This window comes from Ictidomys tridecemlineatus, chromosome 6 (genome assembly GCF_052094955.1).
Source record: "Ictidomys tridecemlineatus isolate mIctTri1 chromosome 6, mIctTri1.hap1, whole genome shotgun sequence".
Taxonomy (NCBI): Eukaryota; Metazoa; Chordata; class Mammalia; order Rodentia; family Sciuridae; genus Ictidomys; species Ictidomys tridecemlineatus.
Window position 1 is genome coordinate 149,121,095 of NC_135482.1, and position 18,414 is coordinate 149,139,508.

At 31.8% G+C, this 18,414-nt stretch overlaps 1 protein-coding gene across 1 annotated transcript in view; it reads left to right on the forward strand.

Annotated features, from left to right (window-relative positions):
* Nucleotides 1-18,414, forward strand: part of Diaph3 (diaphanous related formin 3) — a 455,034-nt gene that overhangs the window by 209,391 nt on the left and 227,229 nt on the right. Inside the window, exons 18-20 of the mRNA XM_005338141.4 lie at nt 160-255; nt 7,559-7,653; nt 11,824-11,925. Coding sequence (XP_005338198.1) covers nt 160-255; nt 7,559-7,653; nt 11,824-11,925 — 293 coding nt within the window. The remainder of the gene's footprint in view (nt 1-159; nt 256-7,558; nt 7,654-11,823; nt 11,926-18,414) is intronic.

Sequence of the window (18,414 nt, forward strand, 5' to 3'; positions counted from 1 at the left end):
CTTATCTGAAACAGTTTGAGTCTTGGAATACGTACTTTTTTAACTGATTTAGAAGTTTTTGTTTTTTTTTAAAGCTTTTTTGATGAAAGTTTATTTTTTGTTCTTTTGCACTTCAGTGTCTTTACTTCCCCTAACATAGATCTGTTCTTGGTTTTACAGAGAAAAGAGATGAAGAAGATTTTGAAGAGAAGAAAGCTATTAAGAAAAAGATTAAAGAACTTAAATTTCTAGATTCTAAAATTGCTCAGAACCTTTGTAAGTATAAACTTTTAATACTATTATCAAAACACATACAAATAGTGTTTTTATTTCATTTTATGACTTCTTTTTCATTTTCTGTTGTTTTAATTCTAATATTTGCTTAATTTCAAAGATAACACTTCCTTCTGCAAATTATGAGATTAAATTCTTCAAAAGACTAGTGTGTTAGGATTTCATCCTAAATCATTTTCCTATTTTCTATCTTCCATAATTGAAAAGAGAGTTATAATTTCAAGTCCCATTTTTGAGTATAAAAATAAAAACAAGGAATTCAAGTAATAACATATTTTTTTAAAAAAATTGGTAGTATATCATTTCTGTTATATTCTTCTGAATCTATTATTTGTGATACTTGATCACACATGAAGGAGTTTAGAATATTAATGGAAATAGGGATGATGATAAAATGAATTTCATTATCCCATCTGAGCAGTTCATACCATTTCTTCAAAAGTACTGACTGGAAATATTTTTGATTTAATTACTGTTACAGGAGCTAAATAGTTAGTTTTGAATTGTATTCCTGACTGAATTACTGTGAGAAAAGAAGCTAAATAGTTTTGCTCCTAACTCATTTGTAATTGGATCTTAAACATACCAAGGATAGTTCTGCTTGGACCTGAGATAATATGACCATTACTTTCTTATAGTATATGAGGGATATAATGTGGAGAATATAGTGGGATGAAGCAAGTAAACATGACTTTTAGTCCACCTATTAATTATTCATGCCTCAAGTGAGTTTTTAGTAATATTGGAAGAAAACAGTTTTTCAGTGAGAGGATAAAGATTCAGACTATTGATTAAACAGAGTTGTATAAGAGGTAATATATGAAGAAGATATGATTGACATTCCTTTTTATGAAGGTTTTAGAAATGACTCCCCTTATCCTTCCCATGAGAGAGGGTCATCACTTTTCTATAGTATAGGCTGGACTACCACCCACACAAAACAGTGTGAAAGTATTAATGCTGTCACACAATATTTTATTCTCATTTTGAGCACAAATTGCTCATCCCTGCCTCTTCCATGTTAAGTACCAACATGTGGCACATTTGGGTCAATCAAAATATAAGTGAGGTGACATCAATTTTGGGTAGAAACATTTGATTGGTGATGACCACTTCAGTGAATCTCTTTCCTCTGGCACCCAGAATGGCAGTCAAAGTGCTGTTCACCATCCTGAAAAGAGGATCATAATTAATACAGCTCTGCCTCTCTTGTGTGTGATAGACACATAGTTTCAATGGAAAATATTTGTGTGTGTGTGTGTGTGTGTATTTGCTTATTAGTTCCCTGAAAATTTGGGAGTTATTACATGATACAATCATTCCAGGACCTCCCACCATCCCCCCTTGTACCCCTAGAACATAGTAATGTCCAAAAGTTCTAACTCAGAGATCAGAAACAGGTGTTTTGTTTTGAAAAATATCCATGGTCTGCATTACACATTGCTAGTCTTGACTTTAAGTAACTTTTTCATGGTTCCCGAAGAAATATCATTTTGAAAACTGTACTTTCTGAGTAGATCAGCCAGGATGACTTAGCTTAAATATTTATTTCAGTTCACTTGTTGGGCAAGGTTATTCATTATTATACATTATATAGCATGTGCTAAATAAGATGTGCTAGATAGTTAATAGCATATACTAATAACTATTGACTAACTCTTCCAGGTAGGTATTAGCATTGATATTATAGGTGGAAAATCTGGAGGGTTTTGCATTTAGGTGACTTGAATAAGGTTGCTCATTTTGAAAATGTTTAAATAGGTATAGTTTTATTTATTCCTGCTTTCAGATTACAAAATCACATTCTTATAGAGAAGCATCCTGTTTGTAATATGCTTTAGCCAGAGGATATATATCCCATTTGTTTAATTGACAAACAAGTTACAAAGTACAATATCAAAAGATCCAGAATTTATATCATGTCTGATGAGAATCCATTATAGGATTATTCTTGCCTTCTCAGATTGTAGGAAAAAGTGTTATGATTGAAGCTTCATGAAACTTTGGCAGCCTATAATCTTTTCTGTAATTACAGTTGGATTCACAGCTGGGTTTTGTCTGTAAAATTCAGTCTTAAGATGATAAATTCTGAGCAGAGATAGTGTTGATAGTGGTACTGTTTTAGAATGAGGCAACTTGGAGTAAAGCTGTGGTCAGTAATAGTAATATACTAAAATGGAGAGATTTACTTCTAAATTTTATAGAAGAGAAAAATAATGGGTCAGTACTAGATAAGTTCTCTTAGATTTCTCCTAACTGAAAAATTTTTGAGAATTTTGAGGAAAGAATCTATTAGTTACTCATTTATTTGTCTACTTTATTTAAAGATAGGTTAGGTTTCCTATATTTTCAGTTCACAAACATTTTGGCAAAAATTCTGGGTTCATCATTAGTGATAAAATTCCAGGATCAAGAGAAGTCTCAGGAGTTTTATAAGATTCATGAGGTTAACCAGATTTTTTTTTCCTTGAGTGAATTTAAGAGTTGTAATGGGAGAAACCCTGGAATCTACAAATTAATGTAAAGGTTTAAATATTTATAAATTTCTTCACAGAAAACAAGCATGACTGGTTCTCAAATCTGCACACTTTACACTTCTTAACTGAACCCAAAGCTTCCTACTGGGATCTATATAATCACATTTTGAAGGATAAGATGTATGTTAGTAGAAAGATTCATTTTAATGGGCCTTTTGGAAGTTTTAACTGAGTATCTCTTATGTTATTCTCAGTAACTTTTAAGTTTTTTAAAAAATAAAGTCTATACTTGTCTTTCAAATTGTCTCTTAGGCATCCCCCCCCAATAGTTATTACAGCAATTGGTTTCCAAAAGACAATCAATTAATTAATAAACTATTAAAACCTTATTTTGATCTTTATTAATATATTAATAGGGTATTATGTTTTAATTATAGAAACTTGAAAGTTGTGGACAAATGACAAATATAGGAGAAAATAAAAAGAATAAGCTATTTTAATTTGCAAAGCAAATTTTCCTAATGTTTTATTTTTATATATATATTTGTGTTTTATTTGTTACTATGATGTATAGTGTATTATTTACATGTTTTACTCATCCTTTTTGGTATTTACTTACTTCATTATGTGAGAACCACTAACTTCACAGGTACTGGTGAACCAATTAACGTTACTGATTAAACAACTGTGAAGTTAATAGGTCCACCAATACCACACTCACTTCTGACCCCTTTATAGAGGTTCAAGAACACTTTCAGGTTTCATTAGTAATTAAAATTATGTACAGAACTTAATTTTTTTCACTCATTGTTATTTTAGCAAAATGGTAGATTAATATCAGTCAGGGAAAGAAAGGTGCAGGGGCGGAGTCCAGAAGAGTTCTAAATGTGAAGGTTTGGTCTCTCTCTCAGTGGAGTTGTGGTCATTTCTGACTTCTGCCGGCAATGACGTATGACAATGCTCAGAGTATTGTGAAGCAGGGAAGCTCCCTTCGTGGTTAGGGTTTTTACAGAGACTTGGTCATAGTTGAACTCCTGTATTAATGACCCCAATTTCTAACCTCTGTACAAGAAGAGCTAAAAGTTTGAGGCTCAAAACCCACACTAGAAATCAGATTGTGACCATAGATTATGTAGTTTGGCCCAGTATCTCCAGGTATTAAAGAACATCAGGCAGGATGTTCCAGTGTTTAGAGAGTACCTCATTTTTATAGGCAATAAGGTCAGGCAGACCTTAGCTGGGTAAAATTAATCCTTTATCTCACATTATCATATTTCTAAAAAATTTCCTATTCATTTAAAATTATTTTATATCATTAGGATATATATGTTACACATGAGAGATTCATAAAATATATGATACAATTTAATAATAAACAAAACATCCATAGTTAAAAGAAAACATTGTCTCTACTTTAGAGGCTTAAATATGTTCCTCTCCAATTTTATCCCTTTTCCTGTGAGAAGTAACCTTATCATGATGTTCAGTTAAGCACTTTTTTGGGGTAGTTTTACTAATTATATACATGTTCCTAAACATGTTTGATTTGGAATCTTAAAAATCCCAGACCATGTTAATTCATTCAGGTATAGGATTATCATCTCCATTGCAATACAGGATTTACATTCTTGGAATGTTACACTCCATTCATTCAAGGTGTAGTTGACACTTAGGTGATGTTCATGCTAAACCTGTTCTATTGCCTATTTTATAAACAAAGTTTTATTGAAATATTAACAGGGCATTTGCTTACATATTGTCTAGGGCTGCTTTTGAGCTATACTAGTTGAGTTGGTATTTGTGACATACTGTGTGTCATCCCCTGTTGTGTCAACTGTTGTGTATTTGTACTGCTTTACTCTTGCCTCAACAATGCTTGTTTCTGTTTTACCTCCCCAGTGCTTGGTGTTTTAGAAGACACTAGGTTTGTTTTTTTTACTTATCAAGTTTGGCATTTGTTGAGCCTCCTTGATCTGATGATGTTTGTCTTTCTGTAATTCTGAAAAATTCTCAACATTTACTTTTCAAATGCTTATTTTTAAATGTATACTTATTAATTGACACATAGATATTAGTGGGATTTGTTGTGGTTTGTCCATACATGCATACAGTGTATATTAATCATATCCATCCACCCTTCTTCTACCCTCATGCCTCCCCCCAACCCCACGCCCACCCTTGTATGCTCTTGCCAACACACACTATTTCTACTTTCAGGTCAACTTTTATTTATTTTTTCCTTTCTTTTTAATCTTCCTTATATTAGAGGGAACATAACGATACTCATCCTTTTTTGTTTGTTTGTTTGGGTCTGGTTTACTTAGTTGAACATGAAGTCCTTAAGTATGCTTCTTTTCTAGTACCTGAGTGATCTATGTTTGGACCGTCTATTGGGCTTTTAAAGGTATCCCTACCTGTGTGTCTCTCAACTTATTATTTTTAAGTCATTTTAGATGACTGTGCTTATGGGTACCCAATTGATGTTACCAATTTTCTTTTCATCAGATGCCTAATCCGCGTATATGTTGAGTTTTCAATTTTAATACATGTATTTTTTATTTCTAAAAGTTCTACTGTTTTCTTTCTCAATTTGTTTTATTTTCAGTAAGTCTTTTTGATACTACCCCCATCCCAACATTTCCAGCTATTGTTTCATTTCTGTAAATAATTGTTTTCTCCTAGGATTATTACTTTTCCTGGCTTTCAAGGATATCTTGAAAATGCTTTTAAGATTAAAAACATGCTTTTTAGATATTTCTGGAATGTATTATACTTTGTCATAGTACCTGAAATATAAAACTATAATACCTTTCTTTCCCAATTCCTATATTATGTCCCAGAGTAATTTTGATTTTTCCCTTTAGCCTTTCAGCTTTTTGTATTTTTGTTGTTGTTTTGGGGTACCAGGTATTGAACCCAGGGGCACTTAACCAATGAACCACATCCCCAGCCCTTTTTAAATACTTTTATTTAAAGACAGGGTTTTAATGAGTTGCCTAGGGCCTCACTAAGTTGCTGAGGCTGAAATATTATTTACCTTGAACATCTTATGATTCTCCTGCCCCCGCTTCCTGAGCCATTGGAATTACAGGTGTGTTCCACCACACCTAATCTTTTCTACATTTTTAATTGTGTCCATAGATAGTGTATCTTGATAGAATTTGTTGTTTTCAGAAGGCATCAGTAGTGTCAATGCTTCACATTAATCTAAGTTTATAAACCAGGCCCATCTTAACAATTCATCTTCTAAATTTTCTGGCTTCTGAGGCTTAACACATTACATTTATTTATTCATCACTTTTATTTCTTACTGTTTTGATTTTCATGAATTTTGCCCTATTTCATATTTCAACCTCATGTTAATTGATATTATTTTATTGATATTATTTTAGATGACTATATTAGAAGAAAGAATGATACTCTGTGAATTCTAAGGTAGATTTTTATGTTTTTTTAAAAAATATTTTTGGTAAATGTCATCAAACAGAAATCTTTTCATGTTTTCCATTGCTTTTTATACCCAACATGTTCTTCTCTAATCACAAATGAATATTATTTACCTACATCTTTCTTTGTAAATGATGTAAGGATTATTTTATAACCTGTCATTCATTTATTATCCCTTTTAGATCATATATATTTGTGTGTGTGTGAGTGTGTGTGTGTGTGTGTGTGTGTGTGAGAATTTTAGGTAACACTACTAGAGTTATTCCCACATGAATATCTGTTAGTATCTTTTAGATCCTCTATTTCATCTCACTCATGGGATATTGAGGGTAACAGGCATCCATAATTCCTAGCACAGTGATCACATATTTTGATTCCTTGCTTTCTGAAATGTGTGATTGAAGTCGTTGATAAGAACAAAAATGTTTCCCTTGTTGTTTATCTGTAATTGATACATGCTCTTCACAACAAAAAAATAATCCAAGAAAGATGCAAATAACATTATCCATAGACGAGATGACATACTTTACTAAGTTAAAAAAAAATTAAAAGGATGATGGTAGTCAGTGCTGAATATGGTCAAAAAATTACATCTTTGAACATGGAAAGATAATAGTAGAATAAAGGGGGAATAGGAAAAGCATCATATTTAATTTTGTGAAATATCTTTATATTACTCAAAAGTTCTTGACAATATCATTATAAGACTAATTATTTAAGTATCAAGAAAAATTTAAGTAATATATGAAATTCTCTGTAATATATTATCTCAAAATGTATTTGGATAAATTATTATGAAAATTTATTTTATAAAATGTATATTTTAAGATTTAATTACATGTAATGCTCTTCTCCAGCATATTATTTACAATACTACTGAATAGTAAAAGTTATTCTTTGTGAAAGTGTTAGTGTGTAGTACTCTTAAAAATGTTGTTTTCCGAACTATTTAGTAGAACTGGAAGATATGATAAGGCAATAACACATGTTTAGACAAATATTACATGTACATACTGGGATTTTATCATTGTTTTCATAACAGTGTGCTGCTTTAGAGTGTATCTAATATATTTTAATTTTTTTAAATCACATGAAATTTGGCACATTCCTATGGTAGACAAATAACTAAGCATTTGAAAACTGACCTTGGTTTCTGCATCATAATACAGGATTATTGTTTAAATCCTAGTTCTACAAGTTTAGAGAACATAAAATCTACTAATGAAAGCCACCTCCCCCATGATAACTATCCTAAAGGAATAAGTTCTCTCTTTATGAATTTATACTTGATCTTATAAATAGAATTTCATCTCAAATTTCTTCATTTTCTTATTCATTATGAACCTTTTTTCCTCTCTCAGCAATCTTTCTGAGCTCTCTTCGGGTGCCATATGAGGAAATAAAAACGATGATATTGGAAGTGGATGAAACACAGTTGGCAGAGTCTGTGATTCAGGTAAACAAACAGAGCCTAAATTTCAGTATTTCATTGCAAACTTCTCATTAAATAGAAATCTGTAAGTGAAGCATAATTTTTAACCCTAATCATTCAACTGGAAAATCATTACTGCATAATTAGCTTTAGCATAACTTCTGCACTGCCAGAAGATAAAACTGCATCTTTCTCAAGTGCAGACTAAATATAATGCTATCAAAATCATTACATTTCAATTATTTTAAATGACTGTTTCTGAAAGGCAAATTTAATTTTACATATGTATTTGTGTTACAATTAACATTTGTGATATGTTAATTTAAATTTGTTTTACAGCCTTTGTAGATTGTGTTTTTCTTAGGTTTATGAAGTTGTGTTATTGTTTGGTATAGGAGCTTGAGGAAGATTTTACTTAGTCTCATTCACTAAGAACTCCTTTAGAGTCATTGATGCTCATATAGGTGTTATGGATTTGTTGCCATGGTGCTCTGAAGTCACTGAGAAAGCTGGAGTACTTTTTATTTTTATTTATTTATTTATTTACTTATTTATTTGTTTTTTGGCGCCAGGGATTTGAACCCAGGGTAACTTAAACACTGCGCTACATCCCTAGCCCATTTGCTCTTTTATTTAGACAGTGGGTCTCACTGAGTTGTTTAAGTCCTTGCTAGGTTGATGAAGCTTGGCTTTGAACTCTTGATTCTCCTTCCTCAGCCTCCAGAGCCTCTGGAATTATAGGTGTGCACTACCATGTCCAGCTGGAACACTTTTTAAATGATTCTTGCCTGCTGTATTTTTAAATGCATTGTAATGTGGTACTAACGTTACTTACTGAATTCTACTAAGAGATCAAATATATATACCAATAGATTTGAAGTTGGAGAATCAAAACACAAATTGTATTTGAGAGAGTATCTTCATTTCATGCTCTTTTGTTTTGATAAGAATATGTTTGCAAAAATGGATTTTTAATAACAAAGATCCATGGACTATTTATTATATCAACAAATGATTCAGATTATTTTAGATGTTTTAACCTGTCAATGAATGAATCTTTAGAAGTTGTTCTCAATTGTCTCTCCTTATTTTGTCTTCTAAGTTTGATGTTTATATTCTGTTATTTGTGATTCATGCTGTCTCTCAGACACTCATAAACTACCTAATTCAATAGCTCTTTTTTAGGCATCTTTTTCCACCCTCTAGCATTTTTTTTCCCAACTGAATTTTTGTCTGTATTATTGTTGATTGTGTATGTGGCTTCTTGCTGGGAGCAGATGCCAAGTTCCTTAAAGAAAATCTTTGTACTTAATACATGTTTGTATTTCTTATAATGATTTCGTTAAATATTTAGAGTAGCTCTTCACTTGATTACATGAATGTTTTGGATGATCATGTGGCTTTTGTTGATAGAAAAAGATAGAAAAAGATAGAAAAAGGTCATCTGCATTTTAAAATTTATGTCCAATAATTAGCAATAATAATTTCTTAATGTATTAGTCTTCTATTGCTGCTACAACAATTCACCACAAACTGAATAGCTTAAAGTAGTGCAAATTTTATATCTTACACTTGTATAGAATATGGTGTTGCCCTCCCTGTGGTGAAGTCAAGGTGTTGACAGATTTTTATTCTTTCATTCAAGCTCTAGGGAAAACTCCATACCTGTCTTTCCAGCTGATTATGGTTGCCAACTGTCCTGAACTCCAGGGCCTCTTCATCTTTCAAACCACCCAGGTTGCCTTCTGTTGCTTTATTTGATGGATGCTTCTCCCTCATGCTTTTGTTTTATTTTAGTTTTTCTCTTTGAGGACTTCTGTGATTACATGAGTATGTCAGATAATCTAATATATTCACCCTAATTTGAGTTCAGCTGATAGTCACCTTCTCTTTGCAATTCAGCCTAATATTTTCATAGGTTCTGTGAGTAGATCTGGGCATCATGGATGAATGGATGTCATTATTGTGCATACCTATGATTGGTAAATACCAGTTTTATGAGTTTTTTAAAACCTAAAATAAATAAATGAAAATTAAAGACTCAATCCCATCAGACTTTTTACAAGTATTTTATTGTATCACCATGCATTGTATTAGGCTCTATTAGAGGTAGACATCACCTTAAAATTTGTATTTTGCTAAGGGAGATGACATTTACACACATAATTAAAATATAAAATAAGCATAATTTAATCAAAATTGGTTTAAAACTAGAAAGCAAGTGGGAGTATGCACTCTGTGTGGTGTATATGGAGGCAAGGGCACTTCAAGGACATATAAGGCATGAATGTAAAATAGGGTGGGGATTGGATGAAAAATTTAGCTACATGCAGCTATATTGACAATAGTAACACTGAGGTAGGAGGCAAAAACTGGGTGTATTAGGACAACTTGTAGAATTTAGTTGGACAATAACTTTGAGATTTATAGGGAGCATGGGAAATTTGGTAAGGGGAAAGCAAGGGTAGATTGAGGAGCATGGGAAATTTGGTAAGGGGAAAGCAAGGGTAGATTGAGCCTGTACTCATACACATCCTAATAGTTTTTAACATTAGGACACATAAACAATAATATGAACAAATTTCTGAAGAAATATTAAAAATCTAATTATATATTAACTAAACAATTCACAGAGATTTGATATTCATCTAAAACAATGCTGAAGAAATTTGGAGATTCAGTATAATAAATAACATAGGCAATCCAACTGCTCACATGGTTTAAAGAAAATATAAATAATTATGTGTTTGCTCTCAGGCAGTTCCATTAAGAGACATTTCTACTTTAGTGGAAAAATCAGATGCATTGTTTTTGTTCACTTTGCTAATATTAATTGTGAATACTTTTTCTAGAGATGATCCTTCATTGCCACCTTTTTGTTTTTGGCCAGTCAACCAAGTTTTTATGCGAAGGTATACAGGGATTTCTTTTTCTTTGTTCTTTCTTCTTTTGATGGATAGCATTCTCTACCAGTATTTTTAACTAATAACACCTTAGGAGATCTTTTCTGCCAATATATATAAATCTCTCTCTATATATTTTCTGCCCCCCCCCCCCTCTCTCTCTCTCTATATATATATATATATATATATATATATATACACACACACACATACATACATACACACACACATACATACATACACACACACATACATACATACACACACACATACATATAGCATGTTATAGGCTTAATTATAATTGGTGCTTGATGTTGGGCTTATACAAAAATTACATAATTTGTAATTGTGAGAACCAACCACTCTTTTTCCCCCTTAATTTTAATATCACTACATTAACTAGTTATATCATTATTATGGTTGAGTATATTTTGTATGGAGGGCTATATAGACTTGGTCTAAGAGAGTGTTTAAACATTTATGTTCTATTGGGAAAGTGTAATTACGTGTATCCCCCTAGTAGTTTTTCAAGTAGTCTCTTATTTAAGTGTGTGACTTGGAAAGGCTGTGTATAGAAAAAGGAGCCAGAGCAGCCAAAGGAAACTATGATTTATAGAATGCAGATGCTACCATTAAAGGGCCTTTTGAGCCATGGACACTTAAGTTCCTAGGGGACCTCTTTATATGTTTTATCTGCAAGTATATCATCCTATATCTGCCATGTCTTTTAATTTTTTTTTTCATGTCAGAAAAGCTACTTTGTCTTTTAGTGGTACCTTCAGTTTTTATTATTAAAACGTAATCCTACTGGTTAAATCTTACAAGTACTGCCACTAAAATTTCCTTGATTTCTTGTCTATCCTTTTGCTTGCCTTTTACTAGCAATATGGTGATTTCTTTTATCCCTCTGAGTGAAGTGTTAAAATATGTTTGGCTTTGCCTGAAATTTCTGACATTTAATTCCCTAAAGCTGAAATGTAATGGATCACATCTATCCAGGTGAGAAAGCTGTTCCTTTGCTGTAAGTTTGAGTTCTTTCTCATTTGTAAGTTAATCAAATAAACATTCAGTAGTGCTTGATTTGAATATATAATAATTCTGGGATAGAGAAAAAAGAAAATTGTTTCCAAGATGCAGAGAGTGTTGCTTACGGCTTGATGTAAAGGAGGTTACTGAGAAATAAAACTAAAGATTAACTTCTTCACTGGTTTCCTTTTCATAGTTTATTAATTTTCATAAAATTTAGAAAGCTCATTGAGTGAAGATATTTTATTTTGGTTTCAATTTTTAGAACTTATTAAAGCATCTTCCTGATCAAGAGCAATTAAATTCCTTGTCTCAGTTCAAGAGTGACTATAACAACTTATGTGAACCTGAGCAGTTTGCTGTTGTGGTGAGTACTATCAGGATTAACCCTTTTGATGGTTTTCATTTCTACTGTGCAGAACCAGAGAAAGAAAATCTGAAGCTTTTTCTCACTTTTACCCACATACATTTAATATTCATCTTGCTGGATTTTTTTTAAACCTAAGGATATTCATGGGAAATTATCTTGATTTAAAATAGTATATCGAAACTCTGTTCTTAAATAAAATTCAAGGGACATTCAAAAAGTGTATGTATAATTTTGTTATGTTCTTTATTTAATGGTAAAATATTAAATGAATGCTGTACTTCTTAAGCATATATTTGTGATTTATTCTAGAGCTGTGCATTCCAACATACTGCAAGAGTAGCTTCAATTTCTTGTTTTAATCCCTCACTTGAGTTTATCTCATGGTCTTGACTAAATTAGAAATATTGTCTCTTTCTCTGCAATGAGGGTGAAGAATAAATTCAGTTAAAAAGAAATCTTTGAGACACCTTGATAATCATCTTGTTCTGCTCTCCTATTTTATCAAAGGTAGGGGTCTAAAGAGTTGAAAAAACTTGCCAATGGTACATATTAGCTGGATTGTGACTTAAAATTATTTTAAAATCAAGCTTTCATTTTTTTGCTCTTTTCTCCTACCATTGAATGATCATTTTTAGGGTGGTTACTGTAGTCGTCATAATGATACCATAAAGTAGTGATTTTTTAATAAGATTATTATTTTTCTCATTTATCTTCAGTTATATTACCAACCTCCAGGGCCAGGATGAAATTGTATTGGAAGATGAAATTATATAATTTTAAAGATTCAGATTGGCTAGCTATTGGCAGATCTGTACTCCATATATGGTGTGTTGTAGGCATTTGCTCTTAAATTCCTTCCTTTATCTCAAACCACCGCTGTTCAACTGCCTTTACCCATAAAGTTCAAAGATCTGCATATAGATTCCAAAGAAAACAAGGCTTTCCCTTTTTCTCACAGTCTTTCGTTTTTATTATGAAATGTTTAAACTCAACTTATTTTTAAAGAAAAATACAAAAAACATTTTTAAAATTTTTACTCCTATTCTCCAGATTATTTCCTTCTCTACCTTCCCCCATTTTCCTTTGTTTTGCTTTACCCATTTATGTTTTCTTTCTCTTAATGCCTATTTGATATTCTGTTTGCTATGTCTTCCATATCAGAATAGGCGAATAAAAGAGAATTAGTGTTAAATTTTTAAACACAGACTAATAGTGTTGATTTATGCCCATCTCTTTTGATTGTTCCACTAGAATAATATATAAAATATAAAATTATCATTTTGAAATATTTCTTATATATAGTAAATCTGAAACACATGCAAGGTTTTATGAAAGTGCTTATTTAACAATGAAGTTTATATGTCACAGTTTGTCATAGAAAAGATTTCAACCTATTCCTTTGTTCTAGTGATTCATAGAGAAATGGGCTCAAACTTACTAATATTTAAAATTTATTTAAAATCAGCAAATTATGCTTTCTTTTGAAAATCTAGTATTCATCATCAAATTGCTATTATTTATGAACAGTGTACTCTTAAGAGCTAGAAAGCTAGAACAAAAATATTCTGAGAATCTACTGGCTAATGTTATAGTTTCAATTTTCAGACGAGAGATGGACCATTTCATGCCATTTCATGACATGTCAATTTAGACTTGACTAGGAATTTACAGATTTCAAAATTGGTTGTACTTGGGTACAAATGAAGTGTAGTATTGAAAGAATAATCCTACTGAAAATATTTCCTATGGAGAATATGAATAATGTTGATTATGAAAATTCTTACACATACTGTGTTAAGTTGTGATTTGTGTGGTACTAACATTTTAAATGGTAATTGTTTTGATGGAGGAAAGAGAATGAAAATTGAGCAAAAAGTAACTATTAGTTTTTTTTTATTTAACCATTCCCAATCTGTCTCCTCCTACTTCTTAAACCCCCTCTCTTCACCCCTATTCTTTCTATCCCTTTCTAACACTCCTAAACACACAAAAAAGGAAGCACACTAAAGCTCAAAACAGTCATTGATAATTAAGCAAAAAGAAGAAAAAAAAAGTCTTGGCTAAAGCATGTTAAACGGAATGGAATAACTGAAACTTTCTCTCTCCTCAATTAAATCTCAATTTTAATTTTGTTTATAGAGTAATGTGTCTTCAGCTCATCTACATCATGTTAACAATACAACAGTATGATGATTTTTGAAAATTTATTATAATTGCCACATATATTTCTGTAAGATTTTCAAAATAGTAAGTTGTACTTTTAAACTGTCAACATTTTGAAATAATGTTTGTATCAAAGATGTGAAATTGAGGTAAGTTAAACTATAGATTTCCCTGAGATATTCATCTTGCCTTTAAGGCACATTTACTTTTTGATGTAGCTTATATTTTAGAGTACTAATCATTTCTACCTGAAAAAAAATCACAGAAGCACAGCCAGGAAATTAGCACAGGTTGGTTTAGTTTAGTCCCATCTCCCCATGCCTTTTCATTTGTTTTTCTCTCTATAGAGCAACTTGTTCTTAGCTGTTTCATCTTAAGGTTCTGTAGACTGATACTGTGATTTTTAGCATTTTCTTGTTGCCAAAAACTAGTTAAAAATCTACAGTTATGTTGTTTACCAGTGACACTCACTTTTTCTCCTGTAAGATTATATAAACTTATTAATTTGATTATTTGAGTTAGAAGCTCCTTAGAAAATCTATTCTCTTTAAGTACACTGAGGCTTGAGATGATGGATAAATTCACTGAAGTTATTTGCCTCAAACCAATTATAATTCTTCACAAGAATTATATATATATATAAAATAATCCTGATGCAGCTCTACCAAGATATTGGTGTTCATTTGCATTGTTTTCTTTTTAATGGAAAGGCAGAATGCAAAAAATAACATATCTAAAGTATCAGGAGCTAGTGCCAAAGACCAATTAGAATGTATCATGACTAATCTACAAATTTGAAATTTATGTTATTTTTATTCTATATTACTTACAGATTTATAGGCCTTTTATGCCTTTTATAAATTTCAGATCAGAAATATCATATATAATTGTTTCTTTATCTTTTGGCTAAGATCAAGTATATTATCTGTTCTAATTTAAAATATTATACCAATTTCCATAAAAATTGCATATTCTTGAGGCTTTGTTCCAACCACTAAACTGTTTGTCTGTTTTCTTCATGTTTCCCTGGATATTATTTCATTTTCATATTTCTTCCTTGGAAATTGGAAGAAAAAATTTCTTAATGGTGATTTTGCCAGTTTGTGTAATTAACAGTCCCTAATGTGGGTCTAGCAAACATGGGTAATCTTATGGTATGACGAGTTAAGTTGTTCATATGTTACCAGATACTCCACTTAATTAATTCTCCTTGTGGTCCTTTATGACCAGACATGGACCTCTTTGCTGAGAAAAGCACTCAAACATTTCTAGAGCTGATCATCTTTTTATGTGTTATTGTGTAGTGCTAGTGAGATAATGAAATATGGCTGGTGGTCCAGTAAATTTTTTTTTTTTTTGGTGGTACTGGTAATCAGACCCACCCAGAGCTTTGCACAAGCTAAGTGCATAGTCTGTCTCTGAACTAAGGCCCAGCCCTACATTTTTCTTTTAGTACTTATTCTAATTTTATGTATGTATGTATGTACGTACCTACATATGTTCTTTTTAGATATACATGATAAATAGGGTGTATTTTGACATATTATACCTACAATGAGTATAACTTACTCTAATTTGGATTCCATTCTTGTGATTGTACATGATGTGGAGTATCACTGGTCATGTATTCTAAAATAAGATGTATTTTTAAATGACAAGTATGAATTCTACTTATTTACAGAGTACAGTGTTATGTTTGGATACATCCACACATTATATAGTGATCTAATCAGGATAGTGAGCATATTCATCACCTCTTTAACATTAACCACTTTATACAGTGATAACAATTAAAATTTTCTCTTCTACTTGGTTTTGAAATATAGATTTTAAATCCAATGGTATGAATTTAGGACTTTAGATGTTAATGATATTGACTTGTTTTTGTAACTGATAATATATTTATATGTTGTCTGTTTTCTAGGAGATGTTGGCATGTGAAAAATAATACATCAAAAAATCCAAACAAACTGTCATTTTATGCTGAGATACTAAGGGTTCTGGCCAAATGATATTTAAGAGGAGTGCTCTGGGAGGGGATTGATATTCATGTCTTTTTGAAGTAGTTTATATGGAAGAAGATAATTTACCTTCTGTTTTTATGTGTTGGTTAGTTTCTGTTAGTGGGAGCTGAATATTGACTGAAGTGTTTAAATTTGAAATATTCTTTTCCCTGGACAGTTCAGCAGAATAATTTCTTAAGAAATTAGTTTATATTTGGGATGTAGTAGCATTCTATTTTATTCAGCTTAGTTTTCTGTCATCTGGTTAAGGGATGAAAAAAAAATATTTCCAAGAAATTCTTCACTGATTGGGTCAGTATCCTGTAACTTATTTTATTCCTAATTCCCCACTTTCAGTCCCAACATTTCTCATCTCTTCACCAAAATATGGCCTACTTTCCGAAGGTTGGTTTCTGTGGAGTAGAACTTGACTTTAGTTGTATAATTGCTTTTCTTATATTTGCAGGGTTGCTTTGATCAATAAGCTATTACGTAAAATCACTGTGTTCACAGTGACATGGTTTAAATGTGTGAGAAATGATTTATGTAAATATTCAATGGGATCACAAGATTAGCTGAAGTTTGGAAAGAGGCCTAAAAATGTGTATTTGAAGTTTGGTGTACTAGACTTTCTTTGATTAAAAATTCTAGGTTTCTGAGTATTTTTCTTCATATTATTTTTGTTCAGCTGCCTGTTCTTCAAAGGAATCAAACATTTATAGGAAGATTGAATGGAACAAATGTCCTGTTTGTGTACTGTATTTTGATCTGCTACCATTTGGTGTCACTATAGGGCAGGCCTTTTAAACTTTATGCTGTGGAGGCCTCTTTTCTTTTTTGGGGAAAAAAAATGTAGGAAGCTTATGCATTTTTTCCTGGATTAAAAATGCCATTTTAAAACATACCATAATATTCTTGGTGTAAACTATTTAAATAACAAAAAAATATTGAATACAATGGGAATGTTCCCTCTCTCCACCTGCCTCACTTAATTTCACACAAATTGTCATTTTGAACAGTTGGACTTTTTATTCTCTTTCTTTGTATTAACAATTGTATGCAGGATCATATGGACAATTTTAAAAATACATTGTTCTGAAACTTTTTTTGCCATGTATTTTGAAGATCTTTTCCAAAGGCTGTTTTTTAAACATTTATTTAGTATTTCATAGCCCTCATGAATTTTCCTTTTATTCTTTTAATAAAAGATGGTAATTTGCCGCCCTCAAGGTTTCATTAAAAAATTCTACATATATCTTTATATATGTATTGATGATACATGACCATGATCTAGCTTTGAATCCTATCTATACCTCTGACTGGATATGTGATTGTGGATAGTTATTGATTTTTCCATTCCTCAGTTTCCTGAAATAGGACTATGTTTTCTCTTGCTTTTATAACAAATTACTGCACAGTTGGTGGCTTAAAGCAACACAGGTTCTTTATATTATAAATTTGGATGGGGACCATAAGTTCAGAATGGGGGTAAAGCAGAGCCACACTCCTGTTGAGGGCTCACGAGGGAGGATTTATTTCCTGGCTTCTTCCAGATTCTGTAAACTGTCTATATTCCTTGGTACATGGCCCAGCCATACTTTTAATTCTCCTTTTGTCATCCTAACTTCTTCTCTGATCCTCCTGCTTCCCTTTAGAAGGACTCTTTGATGGTACTGCACCTACCTGGACAATACAGGATAAATTCCCATCTCAAGAGTGTCAATCATATATGCAAAGTCTTTTTTGCCATATAAAGTACATACTCAGAAATGTCATGGCACAGGGTGTGGCAGAAGAAATCGATTCAGCTTATAGCAGCCAGGAAGCAGAGAGAGCTCTTACAGGAAGAATCATGGACAAGATCCACACCTCCAGTGACCTTCTTCTGACAGCAAGTCTCCCAACAAGTCTCCCTAACTCTCTTATTGTTTGATACAAAATTAAGTGTCTTTTCTCTTTGTTACTAGAGTACCCTGTGCATATATCCAAATGTCTGTTATTACACTGGAATCTAAGTGCTACTTTACACTCATGGTCTTCACTTAGGCTATTAATGAAAGACCTGAAGTTAGTTTGGTATAATTTCTTTAAATACTCATTTTGGCTTCTTATAATTCCTACTTAAATAATTCATCTTCTGTCTTTTCTGCCAGTTACATAAACTGTGCCAGTCTGAAACTTGTAGACTGTAATGGTGTCTATTGGAAAATGCAAGTGCTGTTCTGCTGTTCACACACCACTTCTGTTTATTAGTACTTGTGCACTTACTCAGGGTCCCTCACATTATATCATGCTTTGGGCACCTGTTTGGCAATTTCAT